This window comes from Selaginella moellendorffii, unplaced genomic scaffold (assembly GCF_000143415.4).
Source record: "Selaginella moellendorffii unplaced genomic scaffold, v1.0 SELMOscaffold_21, whole genome shotgun sequence".
NCBI classification, from domain to species: Eukaryota; Viridiplantae; Streptophyta; class Lycopodiopsida; order Selaginellales; family Selaginellaceae; genus Selaginella; species Selaginella moellendorffii.
Genome location: NW_003314282.1, coordinates 1823564 through 1847681, shown reverse-complemented (window position 1 = coordinate 1847681; position 24118 = coordinate 1823564). Strand labels below are relative to the sequence as shown.

The following is a 24118-nucleotide window of genomic DNA, read 5'->3' as shown; positions in this document are numbered from 1 at the left end:
GCTTGTGTCCACAAGCCCCCCTGCACGAAAACGAAGAACCTGTAAATGGTGGATGGATGAAAATCTCGACAGGCTCACTCACCGCTCCGAATCTGAATCTGGATCTATCCGAAATCGTGAAGGGTCTCTCTCTCGAGCCATCTTCGAAAGGTTGGCCGTGGCTTTTGATGAGAGGAACAGTGTATGCGCTGGCGGCGATGAGATGGGAATGCCACAGACTTAGCAATCGTCGTGTTCTTGATCTTGGTTGGAGCTCGTGATTGGGCTCTCGGTTTGGTGTTTATCACGGGGAGTTGAAAGGCAAGAACGTGCTGGTCGACGAGTTCATGGTTCCCAAGCTGATAGTTTCTGTCGACTACTTGTCCGTTTTGGATCTCCCTGGAGCTGGACGAGGCGGTAGACGAGATCCCTCCCGAAGTTCTTGCGAATCCATTCCCTTCAGATGTTTAGATGTCTACTCGCTTGGTGATGAACAAGTATATGGAGGGTCTCCTATAGAGCTCCAAGTTCCAGAAGGCATCTGAAAGAGAGCGTTTTCGACGAGATCTTTCCGTGGTCGGTGGATGCTGCTCTGCGGAGCGTGACGGGAGTGCTGGTCGTGGTAATTGGCCTTTGATCCCTTTTCTTCGTTTCCAGGGGCGACTTCTGGGAGAATCGTGGCTTTGAAAGCTAAAGGAATGCCTTTTGACTCGTGAGAGCCACCTATGCCAGCGATCGCATGGCGGAGACGCTTGCAGCAGCTGGCGGAGTTTGCTCAAATCTCTAGAAAATGGTAAGGCTCTTCTTCTCTTTTCTGGCTTCGTGAATTGCCTTCATCGTCCAGTGGCTTACTGTGTGTTAATGATGACTCTGGCAGTTGAAAACGTTGATGCTGGAGGAGAAGCTTGATGAGATCAACCCAGAACACACTAAAGCCAAAACGGAAAGGCGCTACCCTCAACTTATATCTCTTCAGGGATCCTAGAAAGGAAAGAAATTGATCTAAAGAAAAGCTCAAAACAAATTCTGATGGCAATGGCTCATAACTCACTTTTTCTGAACATGACAATGTAAAGAATATAAAAATGTTGCTTATAAAATGGGCTAGGGTTTCTAAAGGGGCTTAGCTAGGTGTGATTTTGCGACAGAGTTGTGCAATATGTACATCCTGCACCGTGATTTCTTGCGGGCGGTGGCTCCAAACGAAGGATTTCTGGAGCTATCCCGTGTCTGCGATGCATTCGAGTTTCCGCGGGAGGCAACGATCACAATCTGTGGACAATCGTTGCTAGGGACTGAGAGTCTCAGCTTAGAGGTTCTTCAATTTGTGGGTTTACGCTTCAACGAGGACGGGACTGTGGGAAATCCTTTCGGTGTGGAGGAGGCCGTCTTGCCCCACCCGGACGCTCCTCAACAGGCCGCAGTGAGCGATCCAAATCTCCTCCTCGTCCTCCATGACCCCTTTGCACAACCCTAGTGATGCTCGAAAAAAAAAATTCTTTTTTTCTTCAGGGACATGGATACCTGGGTGCCAGTATCAAACAGCGGCATCCAACTGAGCTCTTCTTCGCTCATGAGTCTGATCATGACCTCTCTGGTTTACAGGTTGGTTCTTTTTTTGTTTCGTTTACGCTCGACTTTGTATCAATTTTGCTGCACCCAGACTACGAGCATGATCGCCTCGGTCTGAAGTCAGGTCAAAAGCTGGTCAAATAAAAATGGTTAAGAGAGGAAATGATAGCACAAATCAGCAATGGTGATCCGATCCGATCACAGATTCATCTTACTGTGGTGTGTTATGGTTTATGGGACTCCGTTTTTGGAGTGCTAAGTGCTCAGCACAGGTAGTGTGGTCAATTGCCGGTTGGAGAGAACAGCATACTGACGCTCACTAGCAGGAAGAAACGTCACCAAACTTACAGGTCCAAGCAATGGAGCACTAGAACTTGGTGCTTCAGTCATCGAGCTACTCGTTTAGGGACAGGCTTGAAGGCCATGATAACTGGTTAGAGATGACCAGAGAGGAGCTAAAGAGAGAACACCACGACAAGAAAGCGAGTCAAGACGAGCATCCACAACTTCAATCTGCTCAGACGGGAATTTTGGAAAGTCATCTAGAACGTCTTGCTCGCACCATGCATCCACAGAAAAGCAATTTAGATGCTCATATAGAATATTTAAAACAGCCAGTGCTCCTCGAGCATTTCCGACGCGGTGCATCTGTGTGATCTTAAATCTGCAATGAAAGCTTCACCTTCTTGACTGAGTTGAAGCCCTTCGTTAATTGCCAGTCTAGAAAGGAGTATCCCCAGCTGATGAAGGTCAGACGACTTTGTGTAGAGTGATTTTCCGTCCCTCTCAACAAGAGTTGTTGCAGTCCAATCGGCAAGACTCGTAGTCACACCTGAATCTGCATCCATGGCAGCTTCCAAATCTATTAGAACAAAGGTATCGTTGCTCTTCACTGGAAATAGTCCACTTGCCACCAACAGGCTGCAACTCTGCTTCAAAAACTTGAATAGACGTCTTCTTGCCCTTCTTGTCCTTTCTCGTAACTGTGGTAAGATTGATACTGACCGCTCTCACAAGGTAGGGCGAATGGCATTTATATGCCCGCTCAACTGTTTCGAATGACACGCCAAATTCATCCGCATAAGCTTCCCAGCGAGGCATTCGTTTTGTGCAAACAGTGTTACTTAATGTTATCTGCGAATACGTCTTGGAGATCGTTTTGTTCAAAGGCAACGTTCTGCGGAAATAGAAAAACATTAGCATTAAAAAGCTTTTAAAGAAAAGCACATACCCCATGCCACTGTTAACGACCTTCTGCATTCCCAACAATAGAAAGTAAAGTTTTGTGTATAATAGGACGACTTCAGCTCGAATCTCCATTTTGGACATGTCATATTGGTTGGTGATCGCTATTAGTTTCTAGAAAAAAGAAACAAGACTTAGAACCAAAAGGAGCAATATTATCATCTTACCATTCTGATCGCGTCCATGAAGTAAAATCTCGTATTGTCACCTCCGCGAGCACAACAAATCAAAAACTTCACCTTACCATATATGAAAGCAGGTAATGGTTGGATTTTATGGGAAAGGTCTTGCACAGCCAGATTTATGTCAATGTCCTTCAGTTCCAGGAGAAAGCAGCTGACACCATCTACTTCGGTTAATATGTCTGGCCTTTTGCGTTTTAGTAATCGCTGCGTAACCCGGGACTTAGATTTTGAAGACGATTCAGTCCCATCTGCAGCAGAGTGCATCCGTAGCTGTTGATCTGCGAGATCTGCGACATCCTCTGATGTGAGCATTTGGGAAATGCGATGGAAAAGAATGCAATCTCACCATCCACAGCATTGGACGTGAGCATTTCGAAAATACGATGGAAAGGAATGCAGTCCGCTACCACTGCATTCTCACCATCCATTTTAACGCGGACCGGGTCAATCAAGCCAGTAAGCATATGAGCAAACCTGCAATACTTGTGTACATCAATTGAGCCAATAAACTTAATAGCAAACAAACCTGGTATTACTTCTGACGAACTCTGGCCTTGGTGGGGTGATGCACAGTGGCATTCTTCCCCTCAGTTCGTCAAAGTTCAGTAAAAATCCTTTTATTGTCTCTGCAGTATTATTTCCAGTCACGTCGTACGCTGCACAATGAGCTAGAATCTCCCGAATCTCAGAATTGTCGTAATAAGAAGAATTACCTGGAACAAAAAGTAAACGAAAGCTCACCTAAGAGCAAACACAGAAACAATACCTGTTATCCACTCGATCGTAACTCGGAGAGCTTTGTCTTTGGAAGAACCATCGTTCACACAGGATGTGTGTGTTGCCTTCGATCTGGACGATGAGGCGATGCTCACGATATGCAGGCAGGTTGCGTCGAGCTCGTGGGGATCTCTGTGTCTCGACGTAAGGGCGCCTCTCGGGGCCAGACCGGATCCTCTGAGAAGCCGTTTGCGCTAGTCGCCAACGTTCTCGATACGAGGGTGCGACAACGCCAGTCGAAGTGGATAAAGTTTTCACTCTTGACGAGCTCTGTCGCCGATTCGACCTGGATCCTCTAATGCACGAAGTCTTCCTCTGCGGCATTCCCATCTCATCGCCGCCAGCGCAACTCTACACTGTTCCTCTCATCAGATGGCACGGCCAACCTTTCGAAGGTTGCTCGAGAGAGAGACCCTTCACGATTTCGATAGATCCAGATTCAGATTCAATAGCGGCAGTGAGTGCGCCTGTCGAGATTGTCATCCATCCACCATTTACAAGTTCGTGATTCGCAGGGAGGTTGTGCACACAAGCACCGAAGAGATTGGAAGTATTTTTCAGGCTTGTGACGCGTTCAGCGTTTCTAGCTCGGACACTTCTGAGGGATTCGTGAGTCTTGGGCAGTCTTTTGGGAAATGTTCCTTGCTGCTGCGTTCCCCCAACAAAAGAGTTCTTTAGAACAAGGGAATCCTCAATGTTATAATTAATTAAATACTTCACTAACAAGACAAAATAAAAACACTCTATAATACAGATCATTTAGAGGAAAATGGGAAACACTAAATTCAATATCAAACTAAAAAGTAAAATTGTCAAAGTCAAAAGAAATTAATATCTCAAGAAAATAAAATATTGTAGATGAAGAAATATTTATAAACACAAGAAGGTGGCTTGAACCAAGAAATTTGAAAAGGCATGGAAAGATATATAATAAATCACTATATGAAATCTTTAACTTGTCTTAATAATTATTTCTAAAGCAGATTCCTCAAATACACTTAAATCAATATTAAAATCACATTTTACAACAGCAAAAGACTTAAAAACAAAAGACCATGTAATTATATCTTATGGAAGCTAAAGATGGAAACACACTAAGCATTAAAGTAGTATGAATATATAATCACACTCAACAATCATAACTCCAAAAGTTAAATCTAAAGAAGATACAAAAACAAGAAAAAACATTGCAGAATGAGGATAATAAAGTAGTATTTATAAGATATAGTTCTTGATGGATGATGGTATGGAAATATAAATAAAGGAAAAATAGATTTCATATAAACAATTACAATAGATTTAAATAAAATAAAAAAGGAACAAATAAAAAAAATGTTCAGAAATAATAAAGGTAATAAAATTATGCTCTTCATAATGCCTTTTACCTCCACTAATATAGGATATATTCATTGGGGTAAATACCCTTTTTCATTTACAGAAATTGCTAGACTAAATTTAATCTCAATTTGATAAACATATTTAGTATATAGTATTACATACATATAGTTATAAACTTTATATATGTATATATAATTATGTATTGTGTTTACTTCTTAGCTTTCTTTAACTAATCTTTCTTTTACTGTTTTAAGAAAACTTTTAAAATATTTAAATATATGCTAGAGCTACTTAGAAATTTTTTGTATAAGTAAAAGAATGTGAGCTATGTATATATTTTAAAAGCTTATAATATTATTATACAGTATAAAAAAACATCTCTATATATGTAATGTTTTCAACTTATAGTACAACTATACTTTTTAATTGTGAGGGGAAACGCAATTATGCTATACTTTTTATGGAGTTTCATTTATTAGTTTTATTAAAAAAAAATTATTGTATCACTATAGTTTTTAGTAAATTCTTTATACCCCTTAAAACTTACTTTAGAACATCATCATATCTAGTGATTCTGGAAAGTGTATGTCAGCACGATGATGAGATTGGAAAATCAAAAAGAAGCAAACGTTTTATTTTCGATATCAAACCCGAAAGCTCTCACTATCTTGTCTCGAACAAAGCGTCCATCAACATCCAATAACTCCATGACTTCTCCACATCTCAGCCACACAAGAAGATTACAGCTAACTCGAATCAACTTTTATATTTTTCCATATTTAATATATATATTTTTTAAAGTAAGATTATTATATCTTCTATATTATTTTTTACCATTTGTATAGTTATTTCATATTCACATACAAATAAAACTTTTAGTTAGTTTTATAATTGTAATCAAAATAAAACAATTTAAAATAAAATATATTATATTATTGAAATTTTAATAGATACATTGAATAAACATTGTATATATATTTTGTTACAAAGTTTATAGATGTAGTAAAACTGTTTATGATTAAATTTCATAAACTTATATTTCTCAAAAGAAGTGTTTAATTTCTGCTTTGTTCATCTGAAAAATTAAAATAAAAATTTGATATTGATGGTTTTTTTCCAGATTAACTATTTTTCAAAAGAATAAAATTTTTATATTAATATAATAATAAAATTTTAAAATCATAATAAATTTTAGTTTTATCTTTCTTTCAGACATTTAAAATCTTTAAAACATTAACTTTAAATCTAAATTATGTATATAAAGTTTATTTAATAATATTTAATTTATTTTCAAACTAAAATTTAGTGGTTTTAATCTCATTTAATAAAATCTTAATAATGTTAATATTTTTTTAAAAATAAATAATTCCATAAATTTGATTTCTAAAGTGCTGAATAATTTAACAGTAAAGTAAATATGAATTTTCATCTAAAACTAAAGTATAATAAAAACTAATATGTTATTATGTCACTAATTGTTTTTATTTCTATCATTTTTCCTACTAATTTTTATTTGAATATTTTAGTGCTATAATCTTTGTACATAATATATAAGTCCTTATATAAGTATAAATGCTTTTAAAGTAACATATTGTAAATTTATAAAGGATTAGAAGATTCAAAACAATATAAATTTTTTATTTAATATTATATATGTTTTGGTATATTTCATTATAATGCCAATCTAGGTTAATTAACTTGGTTTTGCAAAAAAGCTAAACCAAGCAGAATGATCATTTTAAGTTGATTCCTTGTCCAGGAGCATTGGTCATAATGTACTTCTTCGAGTGCACTGATAAAAAGAGAAAAAGGAAGTTAGAGAACGATACAGGCATCAAACACACCTTGATAACCACCTTCGATTGGATCCTCGGCAAGTAACAAGGGAGTGTCCAAGTCGATGTATCTACAAACAATCACTCGTAGGAAGGAGGATTCTCAAGTGTTATGCGTACCTGAAGAAGCCAAATCCGGCAGCAAGATGAGCAGCAAAGCCCATCCCTAATCGGGTCTCCACCATGCCTCCAATCATCAACTCTATCTTGTTCTCACGAGCCAGAGAGATGACCTCGAGAGCTCCAAGGACGCCGAGCTTCGCGAGCTTCACGTTTATCACTGGAGCAAGCTCCTCGTCGGCAATGCGCTGGGCGTCGTCCAAACTCCGGCAGCTTTCATCGGCAGCAACGGGAACCCCATAGAGTTCTCTCGCCTTTTTGCTGACGAGCGCAAACCATCCCAGTCTGCGCGTGCCACTGGCTGCTCGAAGAGAATAGGAGTGATCCCCTGTTCTACATGAAGAGAAACATGGTTAAAGTTTGGAGACTAGAAAAGATTTGGTCACCTTGGAGCTCCTGTAGAACTCGTAGGGCTTCATGCGACGTGTAGCCTTCGTATGCATCAAGAATGAGATTGCAAGTTGGGTGGCTACTTCGAATCGCATGGAGCATGGCAATGTCGGACGACAAATCTCTGCCTCCAACTTTGGTTTTCACCGTCCGGAAGCCTCTTTGAGCATATTCCATGGCGAGGCGAGCAGCATTATCCGGCTCACATATTGGAATCTACAAATAAGAGAAAGAACCAGCTCAAGCACTTACTCAACCCAAATACCGTGATATCCGTCGTGACAAAGTTGGATGCTCCACCAAAAAATTTCCAGAGTGGAATTCCAACGCTACGAGCTGCGGCATCGATCACAGCCATCTCAATCCCTGCTCGAGCCTGCCGTAGAGAAAGAAAATGTGAGAAGCTTGAAGAGAAGAAAAGAAAAATATGAGAAGCAATACTTTACGGAAGCATAGTCGTGGCCTGGAAGAAGATTTCCAACGCTGGAAAGGATTTCCATGCAGCTCAATCCTGGCTCAAGCTGCTCGAGCATCCGGCAGCATCGCCCAGCCTGGTCCAGAGCTACAGTCTGATCCTCCGCAGTGACCGGAAAGAGAGTCGGAGCTTCGCCCCATCCAACGCTCCCATCCGCGAGCTCCACCCGGACGGCCACATTCGCCACAGCCTCGAGCTTGGTGGTAGCGATCGTGAAGCAGCACATCAAGCGGCCGTGCCCGCGCCTGCGCGATCCGCGGCCGGACCGATTCCAGCGCCTTCCGCCATGCGACATTACCGTGCTGATCGCGATCCTCGCCTCGAGCAAGAAATCTTCCAGTTCCTTGCGAAGCTCCCCGCGGATCTGGAACCGGCGGCTGGAAGAGCGTCTGGAATACAAGCGGCGCTGCCGAAATCCATCGCCGGCGACGCGATCGACCTAGAAAACCTAGGCATAAGAACACTGTTGGAAAAAAAAAAAACAAAATTCCCGCCTAAATGAATTTTAGGGTTCTTCCTCTGGCATTTTAACTTCTTTTCCAACATGACCTAGAAGCTTTCAAGCGGACAGGGTTTAATGAGGCCGTCACAGGGGCTGGCCGATTCTCTGTTTGGAATGTGCGATGCGATGGAGGGGGAATTCGAAAAGAACAAGGGACCCGTCGCTGTGCCAATGATCATCAATCCCGAAGAATTCCGGCGTCTCCACCTGGAAACGAGAGCGCACAAGCTGAATATGCTGTACCTCAAGGATAGCGGGAGTCTTTTCCTGCAACATGATCACTCCCTGCCCCATGAGGCCGTGCGCACGTACTGGTTCACGAAACTAGGGATGCAGCTGGAGGGCCTCGGCGTCCAGACCCTAGGGAATCGCTTGGTTGACGTTTGCCCAGGGGGGCTGGTGGAGTACAAGGATCGATTGCAGCAGGTTGATGTTCTTGTGGTGGAGAGATCCCCAGGTCAAAGTATCATCGCTGCTCGGGTGGTTTTGGTTGCCCAGGTTGTTTACCAGAACGAAGACATTGCCGAGGTGGTGGCCGATCTTGATGCGGTTACAGCAGCTGAGAATTCCGGTGCCAGGATTGCCCTTGCAATTCAAGTGCGCAAAGGGTGTGCTCCGGCTCTTCGCGTTTGGGTGAAGGCGAGGGGGGGACCTGTGGACAATCTTGATCCAGAAGGTGTGCTTAAGCTGGACTGGAATGAGTTGTTCGAGGTACCCGAGGTGAGAAATCAGTTGACTGCTCCTGGTATCTCTGAGATCAGCCTTGCAGCCGCGGCTGAACATGCTGCTATGTTCTAGTAGGTGTATTGTACTTAAATATTCTTAATACTCTCACTAAACTGTAATCTCTTTTGCCATCTCTCTCAGAGGAAACAAGGTTGGATTAGTTTGATGGTTTACATCTTCAACTTCTACTCGTCATTGGCCTAGGTTTATGCCACTCAATCCTATCAGTGAAATGGATTGTTGCCACAGCCCGAGAGCCCCAGCCAACTAGCTTGAACCTTAAAGGTTTCTATCGTGTTCATACAACTGATGTGGCAGCTTCTCAAACACCTCCGCCACCTCTTGCACGCCACCACAGATCAAGCAAGAAATCTGTCACAAAAGTATCATCCTCCCTTGACCACAATCTTGTGCACCCACTTCACCTGCAGCATCACTTATGGAGCATCATAGCGTAAGAATTCGCATCACTGCAATGTCGCCCTGCCATATGAGCCATGGTGGCGAATGCTCATAAGTGTTGTCGAGATCAGGTCTGAACACTGAGATGTCACAAGCCCCAAACTGGACATGATCTCTTGTCCCCTTAGACATCCTCGGCCTTCATCGGCAAACCATCGAGAGCTTCCTTCTTAACACCATACTCATCATGTACGTTGGAACTGGAGTTGGAGTTTCTGATAGGAACAGAAGTTGTGGGAGCTTCCAAGGTGGCAAGCACAGTTGGGGCCGGCTTTGCTAAGGACAGTGTCCTTAGAGCCTCTCCCAGTTGGGAAACCGGTAAGACATAAGTCCATCAACATCACTCTAAGTACAAAGAAAGATAACAATTCACTCTAAGTACAAAGACCGTGAAGGAGGCTTTTCCAGGGGAATGATCTTGCCGTGACAGAGGATCGCTCGTGTGGCGTCCATGACCGGGATGAGCCTGGCGCAAAAGACATCCATGCATTTCAGGCCCGCCATGATGAAGGTGGGAAATTTCAGGTGGGTAATTGCGCTGATTCCATGCAACAGCTCTGACTTGCCAAATACATTACGGATCCAATTGGTGTAGGCATAAGATGATAGCTGATGTATTTTATACGCCCATGAAATGTAGGCTGGTATGCCAATCCAAGTCAACTTGACAAAGTAGAACCATGTTGGGAGAGCGCAATCAGGTACGTCGTTTCTTTCTTGATTGATAAGTCATGCCCTGGTCTGCCTGTTCTCGTCTGAGAACCTCAACTCGTCCATGGAAGTGCAGGTCCTTGTTGAGCGATCAGTGGAAAATTCTTTAGAACAATCGCTGGAACATGGAGGCATTTCTTCAAGACGATATATACAAGGTGGAAGACGATATCTTCGATTGAGAGAGGGTAGTTTTTTGAAAAAACGAGCCAAGAGGAAGAACTAAATTAAATTAGCGTTTCACTCTTTCTTTACAGGCATCTCCATTTCCTTTGCTAGTCTTTCCCACTCAATCATCTTAATAACATACTGTTGCAGCCCAAAGAGATCAAACCTGATGCGGTGATCGCCCTCCACATCCCCAGTAAAGCACGACAACGGAAATTCCATTACAAACGCTTCCTTGTTACTCTCGTCCAAGAACTCAGGCCCAAACTTTATCTCCGTCAGCGCCGCTGCGCCGCGCTCTTTGGCTACAAATGTGAGATCGAGCTCCCGGGTGATTTTGACACCAATCGCCAGCCGCGAGCCACTGGCTTCCCACATATCCACCGAGCTCTTGAGCGCCTCCAGCCCCTCGTTCCTGTACGCCACCTCGATCACGGCTCGCACTGGCTCGAGCCTTGACGCGGAGAAATAGCAGAGGTCAGGCTCCTTGTCGCCCTGAACTGTCTCTAGCCGGGAAGCCCCGGCGGCGGAGATCACGTCGATCGCGCACTCAACCTCGGGCATCAGCTGGATCTGGGTGATGATCGTAGCGTTGAACCAGTTTGAGATTGTCCGGTGCACGAGGGAAGGATCCCCGTACATCCACACATCGCCGGCCTTGTATCCTAGCCGCCAGCAACACTCGAGGCAACACATCCATTCATCATACGTTTGCCAAGGTACCTCTTGGGCCACAAGAAATGGCCCCTTGTCGCCACGGTCGTAGTCCGCCACGGCTTCCTGGAGCGCTGCGTCTAACTCTCCCATTGAACTGAAACTAGGGTTAGGGATTCGGGTGGCGAAAAGACCGCCTAAAATAATTTTAGGGTTCTGTCTCTGGCTCAGCTGAGTAAGGAGCTTGAATCATCGCTGTGCCGCACCTAAATCCTCACAAGGTCGCTCTACCATCTTTAGGGCAAAGCATCGCTCGGGAGAGATCCTAGCAGCAGCATCAATCACATTTCACATCACCGCCAGCGAAAGAAAAAAGGAGGGGGAATTAGGGTTCTTCCCTCCTGGATTCTAGGGTTTAAAGAAATAGTCAGTCAAGCTGGGTGAAATGGACTGGCCAGCTGGTCCGATCGATTTGCGCTCTTGGCACGGATAGTCGCAAAGTAGATGTAGATTTTTTCCTGTCAGAGATTGATCTTTTGTCAACATGGCCACCGCGAGTCTTCGTCGTTGCCCATCATCCCCTTTTGTCAATCGCATTGTGCGCGGACTTCTGGTTGGCACAGTTGGCGGGGGCCGCGATTTCCACTTGAAATTCCTCCTCCTCTTCTTCGTCGATCACCCAGATCCACCAGATGGGCAGCGCCGATCGATAGCGAGCAGATCAATTGGAGCACCCATCTATCTGATTGGAAGATCCAACTGGTTTGAGCTATGGAGGATCGCTCCAATCTCCTCGTCCACGAGGTGATCGAGAGGGAAGTGGTGTCAATCCCAGCGACGCCCAATGCATCCACGCCGCCGCTGACGCCCACCGGCAGCCACTGGGCATCGATCGCTCCTCCATTCCAAGGCCACACACCATCGTCCGGGATGCTCACGCCGCAGGGGAATGGGACTTACACTCCCACTCCATCCAGCACTCGCCCGCCATCGAATCTTGGATCCCCGGCTCGCCAGCAACCCAATCCATCCTCGCGCCTCCTGCGATCGCCCAAGGTGCTCTTCTCGCCGATTGGAACGCCCATGAGGAAGGCTCTCACGAATATGAGAGCTTATCTCGAGGATATCGGGCATATCACCAAGCTCAATCCCCAGGAAGCGTGGCTCCCCATCACGGCCTCGCGCAATGGGAATGCTTACTACTCGGCGTTCCACAATCTCAACGCGAGCATTGGATTCCAAGCGCTCTTGCTCCCGGTGGCTCTTACGTTCCTTGGCTGGTAAGATCTTCTTCTATGGTTTCTAGTTTGTTCTAGCGAGCTTTCATCTCTCTTCGTGCTTGCGTGGTTTGTGACGGACTGTTGAGATTTTCTTTGCTTATCTTTTGGATCGATATCATCTCTTCTTTCACAACTTCCTCGTTCTACTATCCAAATCCAAGTTTTTGCTTGACTAATGGTGCGATCTAGCTTTGATTTGTATGAATTTTGAAGAGATTCTTGTCAGGTTTCTTGGTGGATTTGTCTTCCATAGCTAGCTTTTCTCGATCAACTTTTGACAAAGTTCTTCTTTTCCTTTTTGGTACAGGACTTGGGGAGTTTTGGCTCTGGTGGCAGCTTTTATTTGGCAGCTCTACACACTCTGGATCCTCATCCAGCTACACGAAGCTGTCCCTGGCAAACGCCACAGTCGATACGTCGAGCTCGCTCAAGAAGCTTTTGGTAAACTTTGAAACTAACTCTAGAACTTTGCTCACGAAAAAGTATCTCCATGCTTTTTCTTTCAGGACCAAAGCTTGGAGCGTGGCTAGCAATCTTCCCGGTCGTAAATCTCTCGGGAGGAACCGCAACCGGGCTCATCATCATCGGCGGTGGAACTCTGGAGCTCTTTTACAGAACCGTGTGCCGGGATTGCCACGGAGGATCACTCACAACCGTGGAGTGGTACCTCGTCTTCACGATCTTGTGTGCTATCCTCGCGCAGCTTCCAAACCTCAACTCCATCGCTGGAGTTTCTCTGGTTGGAGCCGTCATGGCCGTGGCTTACACCACCTTGGTCTGGACGCTATCCATCAGCAGGCCGAGACCACCGGGAATAACGTATGATATCGTCAAGCCGGATCACACCGCCGGGAACATCTTCTCGGTTCTCAATGCTCTCGGGATCATCGCGTTTGCATTTCGCGGACACAATCTAGTGCTCGAGATCCAGGTACTTCATAGGAAAAATCGCGTTTTTCTTAGCTTTTGCTCTAATCACAGGGAACGATGCCATCCTCTTTGAAACACCCGGCTAAGTCTCCAATGTGGAGAGGAGCCAAAGTTGCGTTTGCGATAGTCGCTGCTTGCTACTTCCCGATCGCCATCGCCGGATACTGGGCTTACGGACGAATGGTGAGCTTCAAAAACTCTCGAACACGAAAAAAACTGATTTTTACGTGGTTTTCTTCGTCCAGATGCTTCCCAGTGGAATTCTCTTCTCCATGTACGCGCTCCATCCAGACATCCCAAGCCCGTGGATGGCCATCACCTTCTTGTTCGTCGTCCTCAACTCGATCAGCAGCTTCCAGATCTACTCCATGCCGATGTTCGACGCGTTCGAGCAGAGTTTCACGGCCAGGAAGAACAAGCCAACGCCTCTCCTCGCTCGCGTTGCCTTCCGCCTCTTCTTCACCTTCTTCGCGTTCTTCGTCGGAGTGGCGCTGCCTTTCATCTCCAGCTTCGCGGGGCTGCTAGGCGGACTGACGAGCGTCCCCGTGACGTTCTGCTACCCGTGCTTCATGTGGCTCAAGATCAAGAAGCCACCGAGGTTCAGCTTCACCTGGTATCTCAACTGGACGCTGGGGATCCTGGGCATTGTTTTTAGCATCACCTTCACGGCTGGAGGGATCTGGAGTATAGTCGACAGTGGTCTCACGCTTAACTTCTTCAATCCATAAGAAAAAATTGGTTTGTTTCTCGCCCAGAGTCGCAGAGATTCCTCCAAGGTAGCAGGAATAGAGATTCTAGATAGAATGCGATCACACTCGTGATCTCTAGCATCACATTCACGCTGGAGGGATCTGGAGCGAAGTGGACAGTGGTCTCACGCATAACTTCTTCAATCCATGAGAAGAGAATGAGAAAAAAATTTGCTTTTCAAGTCATGGAGATTCCTCCAAGATCGCAGGAAAGATAGAATGCGATCATAGAGATTCCTCCAAGGAAGATAGAACTCGTGATCTTTCGATGCTTGGACGCTTAATTCCTTCAATCCATGAGAAGAAAAAATTGGTTTTTTCTTCAGACATTCCTCCAAGATAGAGATTCTAAGAGATTCCTCCAAAATCTTACGTGATCTCTAGCGAAAATGTGATAAACCCCTTAAACCCTAATGGCTATTCTTGCTTTTAGACCTAGCAGGGAAAAAGGACTAGGTAGTCTTTAGTATGGTAGCAACATTTTGATTGACTCTTCCATCGTGGCCTGGCTATGGCGGATGGGAGTGAGGAGGAGGAGGAGGAGATTTGTTTCTAGCAGCCACCATGCTCACGGCGATGGTAAGGAGGAATCTGGGGTCTCGTCCGGTGACGATTGCCGCCCTCTTGCTCATCGCCAGCTGCGCGTGGATCGCCTTTGTCCTCTCCATCGGCAGCGTCGCGGAGCGCAAATCCCATCCCAGCGTGATCGAGCAGCGCCGGATCGTCCACCGCCCCAAAAACAGCACGGTCGATTCCGAGCTCCAGAGCATCGTCTTCGGCATCGCCGGATCGTCGGGGCTGTGGCCGCGGCGCAGGGAGTTCGTCCGGCTATGGTGGCGCCCGGATGCGATGCGTGGCTTCGTGTGGCTGGAGCGCGAGCCGGATCGAGAGGGCGAGGCGATCGATGGGCTCCCGGAGATTCGCGTATCGGAGAACACGCTGGAGAGGCTCCGAGATCCAATCCGGGGCGGAGCTCTCGGGCACCCAAATGGCGTCCGGATCGCTCGGATCGTGCTCGAGACGTTCCAGCTAGGGCTGCCCGGATCGATCAAGTGGTTCGTCTTCTGCGACGATGACACGGTTTTCTCGGTGGAGAATCTCGTGAGAGTTCTTGCCAAGTATGATCCATCGCAGCTCGTCTACATCGGCGCTACCTCGGAGAGCCACGCCCAGAACGTCGCGTTTAGCTACGACATGGCCTTTGGCGGCGCGGGATTCGCCATTAGCTACCCCCTCGCGGAGGCCATCGCCGGGATCCAGGACGAGTGCCTCCAGCACTACCCTCAGCTCATCGGCAGCGACGATCGATTGCGGGCTTGCATCGCGGAGCTGGGCGTGCCGCTCACTCGCGAGATTGGATTCCACCAGGTAAGAGAGATAGAACTCCTAGAACTCTCTCTCCTAGGGTTTCTCCTGTCGAAATATTTTGGTTTCTTGGAGCTGGCTAGCTAGGGAGCGATCGATGGCGCTGCTGATCGATCGATTCCTCTTTTCTTGCAGTGCGATGTCCGCGGCAATGCGATGGGGCTGCTGGCCGCGCATCCCGTGGCGCCGTTCGTGTCGATCCATCACCTCGAGTTCGTGGATCTCTTCCCCAATGTGGATGCGCTCCAGGGCGCGCGGGCGCTGGCGCGATCGATGCATCTCCACGGCCCGGGGTTCTTGCAGCAGGCGATTTGCTACGATCGGCAGCGCCGGCTCACGTTCTCGATCTCCTCCGGCTATGTCGTCCAGGTGTTCCCGGAGATCGTCTTCCCCAAGGTGCTCCAGAAGGCGGAGATTACGTTTAGCGCGTGGAATCACAAGCGTCACAGCCGCGAATTCGATCTGGATTCCAGGAACTCCTTCTGGATCTGCAAGCAGCCGTTCTTGTTCTTCGCCGACGCCCAGGAGAGGGATCCAGAGGGCCGGATCGAGAGCTACTACCAGCGCTACACATCGAGCAAGATGATGTGCTGGTCGCAAGCCAAGCTGCCAGGGATGATCCGCGTCGTGGCCCAGCCACTCCATTCCGATTGGTACAAGGTCTGGAGAATAGGATCTCTCTTTCTTGGATCTTGGATCTATCATTCCCTGCTCTATTCTTCCTTTCCAGGCGCCGCGCAGGCAATGCTGCCAGATCGGAGACTGGGACGATGGAGAAACCGTGAAAGTGAACATGACGAACTGTCGCCCGGGCGAGAGCATCGTCCCTTTCTAGGAGGTACTCCATGATCTTTCTCCATTTCCTCCTTTGACGTAGGGTTTTAGGGTAGCGTCGCAAAGGGATGATGCTAGGTCTGAGCAGGAGGATCGCGCTCTTCCTCAATCTCAATCGAAGAGACTACCGGACGCTGCTCGTGACAGCGTTCTCACTCTCTCTTCTTACCTGCGCCTGGGTCGGGCTCGTCGCCAATTCCTCGCGGGCTCCAACCTTCCCCCGGGACTTTGATCCGATCGATCTGCCCGGGATCGAGCAGGACGAGAGCAGCAGCAGCGGCAGCAGCGGTAGCGGCAGCGGTAGTACCTTGGCAGTGGATCAGATCGTCTTTGGCATAGCAGGCTCCGCGAGCTTGTGGATCGACCGGAAGGAGCTGGTGAGGCAGTGGTGGCGGCCGCTACAAATGCGTGGATTCGTGTGGCACGACGATCCAGTGGAGCCAAACTTGTGGGACACTGGCCTCCCGCCTATCCGGATCTCCGAGGACACCTCGAGGTTCCGGTACACCAATGTGGACGGCTCGCCAGCAGGAATCCGAATCGCCAGGATAGTTCTCGAGACCGTCCGGATGAACTTGACGGGTGTGGAGTGGCTGGTTCTCTGCGACGACGATACCGTCTTCTCGGTGGACAACCTGGTTCGTGTTCTCGGGACTTTCGACTCGTCCCAGATGTTCTACATCGGCAGTGTGTCCGAGAGCCATAACCAGAACGTTGCGTTTAGCCACCAGATGGCGTTTGGAGGTGGGGGCATTGCCATCAGCTATCCACTCGCGAAGGCTTTGGCACGATCGCAGGATAGATGCTTGGAGCACTATCCGCAGCTCACTGGGAGTGACGACCGGCTGTACGCTTGCATTTTGGAGCTCGGTGTCCCACTCACGAAACACTCGGGTTTCCATCAGGTACAAAAAGTTTCTTTTTCTTGTCTTTTTAATCTCGTCCTTTGCAGATGGATATACGTGGAAACCCGCTGGGATTGCTGAGTGCTCATCCTATAACACCTTTTGTGTCCATGCATCACATTGAAGCAATGGATCCAGTGTTTCCCGAGCTCTCCCGCCTCGAGAGCTTGCAGCTGCTGATCAAGGCAATGACAGCGGACTCGTCCAACTTCTTGCAGCAGACGATTGGCTATAACAAGGACAAAGGCTTCACGTTTTCAATCTCGACTGGCTACGTTGTCCAGGTATTTGATCAGCTAGTTTATCCCAGGGTACTAGAGAAGGCAGAGATTACATTCAAGGCCTGGAACTCGAGGAACGGTCCAACCGAGTTCGATCTGGACACTCGCAAAGTTAAGCTACCGTCGCCACCGTTCCTCTTCTTCCTCAATAACACCATGAGCAGTGAAGACGGCGGAGTTGTGAGTGAGTACAAGCTCTACAGTCCATCTGCCAAGGAATGTAAGAACTACTGCTGGTCGAGGCTACTGCTACCTGGGATGGGCCACTCGAAAGCTCCCGACTTTGACACCATCCGAGTCGTCACCAGGCCATTGAGCAACAATTGGTTCAAGGTAAATCTCCCGGCCTCTTTCTTTCTAGAGTTCTCTAAGATCTCCTCGACAGGTCCCGAGAAGGCAGTGCTGCCGCTTTGGCGAGGTAGTGAATCAAGTGCTGAGCATCACTATCTTGCCATGCGAGCCAGGTGAAACTGTTGTCAACCGGAGGAATAGCCAGCACCAAAGTTTTGTCGAAAAGAGGATGTAGATTTTGGAGGAACCGGTATGTGAGAAAGTTTTAGGAAGTTTTAGGAGGCTGGAGACACATTTTGTAAAACAAAGTGGCTCCTTTGCTTGTAACAATTGTCTTTTTTCTTTTATGGACAGCGAAGATTTTTGTACACGGAGAATTAGTATCTCCCGAAGTTTTTGACGAAAGTTTCAGCAGAGTATGAAGAGCTGCTCAGCCAAGAATCGAAGACCAACTTTACCTCCCTGGAAAGCATAGCCATCGCAACGAAGCTCGACGTCCACGCCACAGCCAGCAGGTACTGATTCTTGGAAAGTTTTGGGATCTACACTTGGTAGATTCAATCGTTCTAAGCTTCCATCTTCTTGCTTCTTCTTGAACAGCTTCGTTGTGTAGGACGCACTCTCGCCATCTCCACTGGTTCCAATCCTGCAAAGGTGTGATTGATCTCAAAGTTAGAACGATGGAATAATTTTCTTACTTGATGCGCAGTGCTTCGTCTCCAGTTCCGTTGGCAACCAGCACCGGCTGCCACACAGCAGCGATCCCCATGGAAGTGGACACCTTCTTCACGAGAACCTCGCATTCCTTGGCGATTGCTAGCAGCTTTGGCGTCGGGACGATGACGATGCTGAAAGTTGGCTTGCCATCGCTGCTGTAAGCAAATCTGTCGCTCACACTGAACTTGACCCGGGCGTTTGTCTCGCGAATGCAGAGCTGCTGCGATGCGTGCTGGAGAGTGATCCACTTCCCATCGGGATTGTGCGTGGCGTCTAAAAAGTCCAGGAAGATCTCGTCTGGACGTAAGAACTTGTCGTTCCTTAAATCCTCGGAAACTCTCTCTTGTTCTGTAGCTTGCTCGATTGTTCTTGTTGTTGTTGCAGATATCATGGTGGTTTCTTCTCTCGATTCAAGCTTGTGTCCATTCGCATCGTCGTGTTTGATCGCCTCCTCCAGTGACACGGCCAGCAAGTTGAAATTAAAGGCGTCTCCTCGCAAGCTCGAGAGCCTGGCGCTCTGGCGCCTCTCGGGGACGAGAAAAGGCGAGTTTTGATTTGGAGAGACGATGCTCTCCATTGGGAAGATGTCGGGGAAGTTGGATTCCTAGATTAATCGAGAAGAAAACACCATGAGAGCTTAGAACTTGCAAGAATGGTGACCTTACCAGGAAGAGTACGGTAGCACACAGCTTTAGAACCTCGATGTTCATACGGACGTCCGCGAGACTCCTGGACGAGAAAGAGAAAGTTAGAAACAAATAAAAAAGAGAGATGGGAGTGGATCGCTCTACCTGTGTTCTTGCTTGCCAAGCCCGAAATAAGATGCTAGAGTTGCCATCTAAAGGAAGCCTGGAATCGATGGAGAAGAAAAGCAAAGCAAAACATACCTTGAGATTTCCAGCTCTCTGGCCAAAGCTTTTTCGCAGCAATGGAAATGTATCAATGTGGCCAGCGGCTTCCGGCCCAGCCCTTCCAATGCTCGCGAAAGCCTCCTTGATCCGGAGATTGTCAAAGCGCAAGATGTTATGCCCCGCCCACACGCGCCCTGATCGATCAATCGGCCAAGAAAATCACCAAAATATCCATCAAGAAACTCACCGTGAAGCAGAGCATGGACGCGATCGGCGATCTCCAGGAACGATGGAGCTCCGACGAGGCTGTCCTGGACGATCCCATTGCAGGAGACGCTCCTGGGACTGACCAGGGCTAGGGATGAGGGGCGGACGAGCGTGGTGAAGGAATCGAGCTCCCCCAGTCCCCTGGCCGACACCACCACAGCGCCAAACTCGAGGATATCATAACCCTGCCCCTTCACCTCCGGCACCGTCGTCTCAACATCGTAGAAGACGATCTCCATCGCCGCCCTGGCGCCTTCTTCCTCTATCGCCGCCATAGCTCCAACTTAAAAGCTAAATGGTTGATCCTGTCACAAACCTCGAATATTCTCCTTATGGCTTGATTACGTGTCACTATGACGTGGGACTAAGTCACTATGAAGTGCCACGCAATAATGACACGTAAGCACGCTATAAATGGTAAATAAGTAAACTAAGGTATTTTTAAAAGTAACTTTCCTTGACCTTTAATTTAAACTGTTCTAGGTTATAGACGAGATGGAGGAGCAGCCAGTGCCCGCGAGGAGCGTTCTCTATGCGTGGGGCTACAATCAATGCGGCCAGGCAGGGCAAGAATCGGCAATCCACAACGCGGTGCCGCATCCCATCAGAGTCGCGATCCATCCATCGTCGCTTCGACTCATCGCCATTTCTTGCGGCCTCGAGCACACTGCCGCCATCGCCTCGGATGGATCCCTCTTTACCTGGGGTGAGTTTCTTTCTTTCTTTCGTTCCATCCTTAGAACCGGGATGAACTAGCGTAGGATCCAATCAATTCGGGCAACTCGGCGATGGATCTGAGACAAACTCCGATCGGCCGAAGAGAGTCTATGGATTGCGAGACGAGGCTGTCAAGTCGGTTGCTTGTGGAGCCAATTGCACTGCCGCCATCGCTGATTCTAGAGATGGAACTTGTCGTGGCAGGATGTGGATTTGGGGACAAAACCAGGTAACTCTTTTGTTCTTTCGCATTCTTTTGCTCATTGGTTCTTCCTCTCTTTTTCTTTTGCCAGGGATCAAATTCGCCTCGATTGTTCTCTGGAGCATTCTCATCTAGCACAGTAAAGTTCTCCTTTTTTTTTTGTTCTTCATGGAAGTTTTCATTTCATCGCTATCTCAGGTGGTCATTCAAGTAGCCTGTGGAGGAGCACACGCCGCAGCTCTTTCAGAGCACGGTGTTCTTCAAACGTGGGGTACTTCTCTACCACCTTCCTTCCATTTTTTTCCTTGGTTTGCTCTTTAGTTCTATCTATCATTTGCGAGTGGGGATTGACACAGTTCTAGATTTGTTTTTGTGCTTGCCTTGGCATTGCGGATTTCCTTGAACAGGATACAATGAGCATGGCCAACTCGGCCGAGGGATCAGCTGCGAGGGGCTCCAAGGAGCAAAAATTGTCACCTCTTTCGTTAAGTTCCTCAACGAGCCGGTTGAAACTGTCAAAGTGAAGCAAGTGGTGTGTGGCGAGTATCACACAGCAGCGATTGCACACAATGGCGATGTGTAAGTTGTGCTCTTGCCGGATTGAGAGATGGGAACTGTCAGGGAGTGAGCGATCTTTTTTTTACTCTTGTTTACTGTTCTTTCTTCTTTCGATCGTTTATTGCTAATGGTTTTTGCAACTTTCCTGTAGATACACCTGGGGACTGGGATCTTCCGGACAACTTGGTCACAGAAGTTTGCAATCCGGTAACAAGGAAGTTCTTCCGAGAAGAGTGGTGACGCTGGAAGGCGTGGATGTCGTCCAGATATCTGCCGGTGGAGTCCACTCCTGCGCGATCTCCTCTGCCGGAGGATTATATATGTGGGGTGGAAGTCACGCAGGACAACTTGGTCTGGGGCCCCGGCAAGATCGCATCTGCGGCAGTAGTGACATCGACTTTTTCTTCCAGCGGATTCCGGTTCTAGTGATCCCATCCGGTGCTCGCTCAGCAACTTGTGGAGATCTCCACACTCTCGTCCGGATGGCGAATGGCCGGCTGCTTGGCTGCGGCTACAACAGCTATGGACAGGCAGATTCTGGCAAAGCTTATTATGCCTGGTATCCTTCTCCAATCGACTGGTAAGTTTTACCAAGCAAGCTTTCTTCCAAGCGAGAAAAGCTTTGGTGTGTTCTTCCAGGTGTGTTGGAGAGATTACGTGCTTAGCTGCTGGAGGTGGTCACTCTGCGGTGCTTACACAAGCATCCAACTTGAAAGAGATTTGTGAGCTCAAGCTCGTCGATTATGTTACAGCTTCCACCGCCTCGACCATTGCGGATATTGCATCGAGGATGAGCTGTGACTCGTTAGCTCGGTTTTGTCTAACATTCCGGTAACTCCAAATTGGTGTTCTTCGTTGTTCTTTAAACTTGGTGTGCTCTGAACAGGGATCACTGGGTGTAACTTAATGGACTTGACAAAGCCAGGGACGAGAAGTTCATATCCAATAGCGATTTTTTACCACGATTGATTAAATGCTGTAGTCCCAGCTACAAAGGCATATATAACTTACGGCACACTGCACAGTATGTACACTAGCTTTACTTTAATATCAGCTGCTTGAATCAATCCCTCATCTATTTCAGTCGCCATTGCGTTGTTCATGTTGTCGTCGAGTTTCCTTCAATCCTATCCTTCTATAGCGACTGCTGCAAGTAGATCCACGAGAAATTACAATCTGAGAAGAAGAAAAAAACGATTTTGCATTATCGCTTTACCTGTTTCATCTTGCACGAGAGGCGAAGCTTGTTAAGCTGGTCCCGGCATCGAGCTGTGCAATAGCAGTGTCAAGATAAACCAGCGAGAGAAAAAAAGAGAAAAGAAGATGACAGAACTTACCAGCATCCGCATATCGCTCCTCCACCACAGCCATGAGCATGTCCTTCATTAGAGTGATCTCTTCCGCGATTGGATCATGAGCGTCATCAGGACTACACAAAAACAAATTTTTTTTTATCGTTTTCGCGAGAAAACGAGAACGAACCTATCAAGATAGGAAGACTTTCGGCTCCTCTCGCCAGTGGTGTCCCAGGGCACGGGAGTCGAGTAGACTGGCCTCACGGCATCACTTTCGACTATAGACTTGTTCACGAAGATTGGAATCTGCTTGGGAATTTGTCAGGCAAGAACCGGGCTGGAAATGGTCACAAACCTTGCTTCTTACAGCGAAGTTGATCGCGTCCGAAGGCCTGGCGTCTACGCTAGTGAGCGCTTTCTTGCCATCCTGTAGTCATCGCGTGATATCAGGCTTGGGGGCTCTTTCCTGAGAAGAAAGCTATGCTTACTTGGCCAAAGTAAATGCGGGCATAGTATGTGTCCCTGACTCGCTCAGTGATCCTGACCATTTTTGCCTGGTCCAAGAAGACCGTGTGAAAAAAAGAAGAAGAAAACAAGAATCGAATGTGCATTCACCTCGAAGTCTAGCGCACCAACAATCTGTCTCAGCAATTGATAATGGTTTGGACGGGCCTGCGAAACGTATGGAGACGAAGCACCATGAAAATGGATCATAACTTCGCAATTTACGTTACCGATTTCTCTTCGTCATGGAGTGCTTTCATGAGCATGGTCACGGCCGTTTCGCCTGGGGAAAACCAGTGTCAAAGCACCGCCAGAAGAACAAAGTAGGAAAAAGAAGCTCTTTCTTTGCGCAACGTACCTACAATAATTGGGAGCAGGACGTCCGAGTCGCTGAGAACCTTGAGAAAAATGGCTGGATTCCTCGCTCTGTACAAAAGCCTGCCTTTGGAAGGATGGACGTGATTGACCTCAACTTCTCTTCCACTGGACAGAGTCATAAACAATCGCCCGTGTAGTGGCAGCATACTCACTGCAAAGAAAGGAAAAAAGAAGGAATCAAACCATGTCAATCGATACAATGAGAGGAAAAAGGGGGAAAAGGGGAAAAAGGGAAGCACTCACCAGCATCCACGACCTGCGCTTGCAAATAATCCTCGGCTGGAGCTTCTTGGAACTCGTCCTCCTCGCCCCCATCCTTGCCGGGCTTGCTAGACCAGCTGCTGCTACTGCTACAAACCACCAGCGATTGACGATGCTGCCGGCAGGTGATCCCGCCGCGAGCATTCCCCACTCTTAACCCTAGCCAGCAGCTCCGGATTCTCTGGACGCGCAATCTGCCATAGACAGCGCTCGACCCCGGCTCGGCCGCCGCTGCCGCCAGCATCGCTGCCGCGCCGATCGACTTCCTGGCAGCCGAGCAGTCCATCACCACGGCGGCCATTGCGCGCCCAGCGAGGGGATTGGATCTTCGCCTCTCGGCGCCTCTCGAGCCCTCTCCTCTCTTGATCTTCTACCAAAAAATGCCGCTATCTAGATTATCCTATCCATCTCTATAGAGCCAGAAAATATCATCATATAGTATCTATCGGGGCTATGCCCTATACTTATCTTCCTTTATGTATAAAAGATTACTTTCACCCAAAGGTAACAAATTACATTGTAATACGTATATTTTTTATCTTATCTGTAGAATTACTTGTATTCAATCATTCTAACCATTGTAAATACGGTTTG

At 47.5% G+C, this 24118-nt stretch overlaps 7 protein-coding genes across 8 annotated transcripts; 4 read left to right on the top strand and 3 right to left on the bottom strand.

The window, feature by feature from the left end:
• Positions 1-6727: 6727 nt before the first annotated feature.
• LOC9641876 (L-Ala-D/L-amino acid epimerase) lies at positions 6728-8369 on the bottom strand. Its single transcript, XM_024678203.1, is given in 7 exon segments — positions 6728-6888; positions 6941-7002; positions 7052-7319; positions 7322-7384; positions 7438-7657; positions 7707-7817; positions 7888-8369. Coding segments are annotated over 7 exon segments (1107 nt in total). The 5' UTR covers positions 8212-8369; the 3' UTR covers positions 6728-6829.
• A 2998-nt stretch (positions 8370-11367) lies between these two features.
• On the top strand, positions 11368-14098 carry LOC9641874 (lysine histidine transporter-like 8). The gene is made up of 5 exons (XM_002973408.2): positions 11368-12419; positions 12727-12860; positions 12926-13350; positions 13401-13532; positions 13595-14098. The coding sequence occupies exons 1-5, from the start codon at positions 11911-11913 to the stop codon at positions 14075-14077; spliced, it is 1683 nt and encodes a 560-aa protein (XP_002973454.2). The 5' UTR covers positions 11368-11910; the 3' UTR covers positions 14078-14098.
• Positions 14099-14528: 430 nt separating this feature from the next.
• Positions 14529-16463, top strand: LOC112347406. Its single transcript, XM_024678170.1, has 4 exons — positions 14529-15466; positions 15599-16123; positions 16194-16301; positions 16349-16463. The coding sequence occupies exons 1-3, from the start codon at positions 14663-14665 to the stop codon at positions 16296-16298; spliced, it is 1434 nt and encodes a 477-aa protein (XP_024533938.1). The 5' UTR covers positions 14529-14662; the 3' UTR covers positions 16299-16301; positions 16349-16463.
• LOC9638254 lies at positions 16353-18142 on the top strand. Its single transcript, XM_002973407.2, has 3 exons — positions 16353-17202; positions 17250-17816; positions 17869-18142. Exons 1-3 carry the CDS (start codon positions 16366-16368, stop codon positions 18007-18009), a joined length of 1545 nt encoding a protein of 514 aa, XP_002973453.2. The 5' UTR covers positions 16353-16365; the 3' UTR covers positions 18010-18142.
• LOC9641873 (protein NEN1) lies at positions 18091-19892 on the bottom strand. The gene is made up of 6 exons (XM_002973207.2): positions 19590-19892; positions 19379-19536; positions 19283-19329; positions 19157-19220; positions 18473-19095; positions 18091-18420 (listed from the first exon to the last, which is right to left on the bottom strand). The coding sequence occupies exons 1-6, from the start codon at positions 19882-19884 to the stop codon at positions 18183-18185; spliced, it is 1425 nt and encodes a 474-aa protein (XP_002973253.2). The 5' UTR covers positions 19885-19892; the 3' UTR covers positions 18091-18182.
• Positions 19893-20099: 207 nt separating this feature from the next.
• On the top strand, positions 20100-22153 carry LOC9638253 (ultraviolet-B receptor UVR8). Its single transcript, XM_002973406.2, has 8 exons — positions 20100-20315; positions 20371-20555; positions 20620-20667; positions 20727-20799; positions 20936-21107; positions 21238-21666; positions 21726-21917; positions 21973-22153. Exons 1-8 carry the CDS (start codon positions 20105-20107, stop codon positions 21986-21988), a joined length of 1326 nt encoding a protein of 441 aa, XP_002973452.2. The 5' UTR covers positions 20100-20104; the 3' UTR covers positions 21989-22153.
• Positions 22026-23955, bottom strand: LOC9641872 (bifunctional nuclease 1). 2 transcript variants are annotated; one of them, XM_024678224.1, is made up of 10 exons: positions 23507-23955; positions 23244-23414; positions 23116-23168; positions 22997-23053; positions 22870-22935; positions 22737-22808; positions 22569-22687; positions 22424-22515; positions 22303-22355; positions 22026-22233 (listed from the first exon to the last, which is right to left on the bottom strand). In XM_024678224.1, the coding sequence occupies exons 1-10, from the start codon at positions 23823-23825 to the stop codon at positions 22222-22224; spliced, it is 1014 nt and encodes a 337-aa protein (XP_024533992.1). In that variant the 5' UTR covers positions 23826-23955; the 3' UTR covers positions 22026-22221. The 2 variants fall into 2 exon arrangements, with proteins under 2 accessions (XP_024533992.1, XP_024533993.1); XM_024678225.1 differs by having other exon boundaries at positions 22052-22230.
• Between the last annotated feature and the right edge of the window lie 163 nt (positions 23956-24118).

What these genes read in the sequence shown, in the direction of transcription:
- LOC9641874 (XM_002973408.2), top strand. Translation starts at nt 11,911, where the DNA reads ATGGAGGATCGCTCCAATCTCCTCGTCCACGAGGTGATCGAGAGGGAA. An exon ending in GCTCTTACGTTCCTTGGCTG is followed by an intron (nt 12,420 to 12,726) that starts GTAAGATCTTCT and finishes TTTTTGGTACAG; the next exon opens with GACTTGGGGAGTTTTGGCTC. An exon ending in GCTCGCTCAAGAAGCTTTTG is followed by an intron (nt 12,861 to 12,925) that starts GTAAACTTTGAA and finishes TTTTTCTTTCAG; the next exon opens with GACCAAAGCTTGGAGCGTGG.
- LOC112347406 (XM_024678170.1), top strand. Translation starts at nt 14,663, where the DNA reads ATGCTCACGGCGATGGTAAGGAGGAATCTGGGGTCTCGTCCGGTGACG. An exon ending in GCGAGATTGGATTCCACCAG is followed by an intron (nt 15,467 to 15,598) that starts GTAAGAGAGATA and finishes CTTTTCTTGCAG; the next exon opens with TGCGATGTCCGCGGCAATGC. An exon ending in TCCATTCCGATTGGTACAAG is followed by an intron (nt 16,124 to 16,193) that starts GTCTGGAGAATA and finishes CTTCCTTTCCAG; the next exon opens with GCGCCGCGCAGGCAATGCTG.
- LOC9638254 (XM_002973407.2), top strand. Translation starts at nt 16,366, where the DNA reads ATGATGCTAGGTCTGAGCAGGAGGATCGCGCTCTTCCTCAATCTCAAT. An exon ending in AACACTCGGGTTTCCATCAG is followed by an intron (nt 17,203 to 17,249) that starts GTACAAAAAGTT and finishes CGTCCTTTGCAG; the next exon opens with ATGGATATACGTGGAAACCC. An exon ending in TGAGCAACAATTGGTTCAAG is followed by an intron (nt 17,817 to 17,868) that starts GTAAATCTCCCG and finishes TCTCCTCGACAG; the next exon opens with GTCCCGAGAAGGCAGTGCTG.
- LOC9641873 (XM_002973207.2), bottom strand. Translation starts at nt 19,884, where the DNA reads ATGGCGGCGATAGAGGAAGAAGGCGCCAGGGCGGCGATGGAGATCGTC. An exon ending in AGAGAGCTGGAAATCTCAAG is followed by an intron (nt 19,330 to 19,378) that starts GTATGTTTTGCT and finishes GGCTTCCTTTAG; the next exon opens with ATGGCAACTCTAGCATCTTA. An exon ending in GACGAAGCACTGCGCATCAA is followed by an intron (nt 18,421 to 18,472) that starts GTAAGAAAATTA and finishes ACACCTTTGCAG; the next exon opens with GATTGGAACCAGTGGAGATG.
- LOC9638253 (XM_002973406.2), top strand. Translation starts at nt 20,105, where the DNA reads ATGGAGGAGCAGCCAGTGCCCGCGAGGAGCGTTCTCTATGCGTGGGGC. An exon ending in GGATTTGGGGACAAAACCAG is followed by an intron (nt 20,556 to 20,619) that starts GTAACTCTTTTG and finishes TTCTTTTGCCAG; the next exon opens with GGATCAAATTCGCCTCGATT. An exon ending in CGGTGTTCTTCAAACGTGGG is followed by an intron (nt 20,800 to 20,935) that starts GTACTTCTCTAC and finishes TTCCTTGAACAG; the next exon opens with GATACAATGAGCATGGCCAA.
- LOC9641872 (XM_024678224.1), bottom strand. Translation starts at nt 23,825, where the DNA reads ATGGCCGCCGTGGTGATGGACTGCTCGGCTGCCAGGAAGTCGATCGGC. An exon ending in ACTTCGCTGTAAGAAGCAAG is followed by an intron (nt 22,688 to 22,736) that starts GTTTGTGACCAT and finishes ATTCCCAAGCAG; the next exon opens with ATTCCAATCTTCGTGAACAA. An exon ending in AAGTCTTCCTATCTTGATAG is followed by an intron (nt 22,516 to 22,568) that starts GTTCGTTCTCGT and finishes GTTTTTGTGTAG; the next exon opens with TCCTGATGACGCTCATGATC.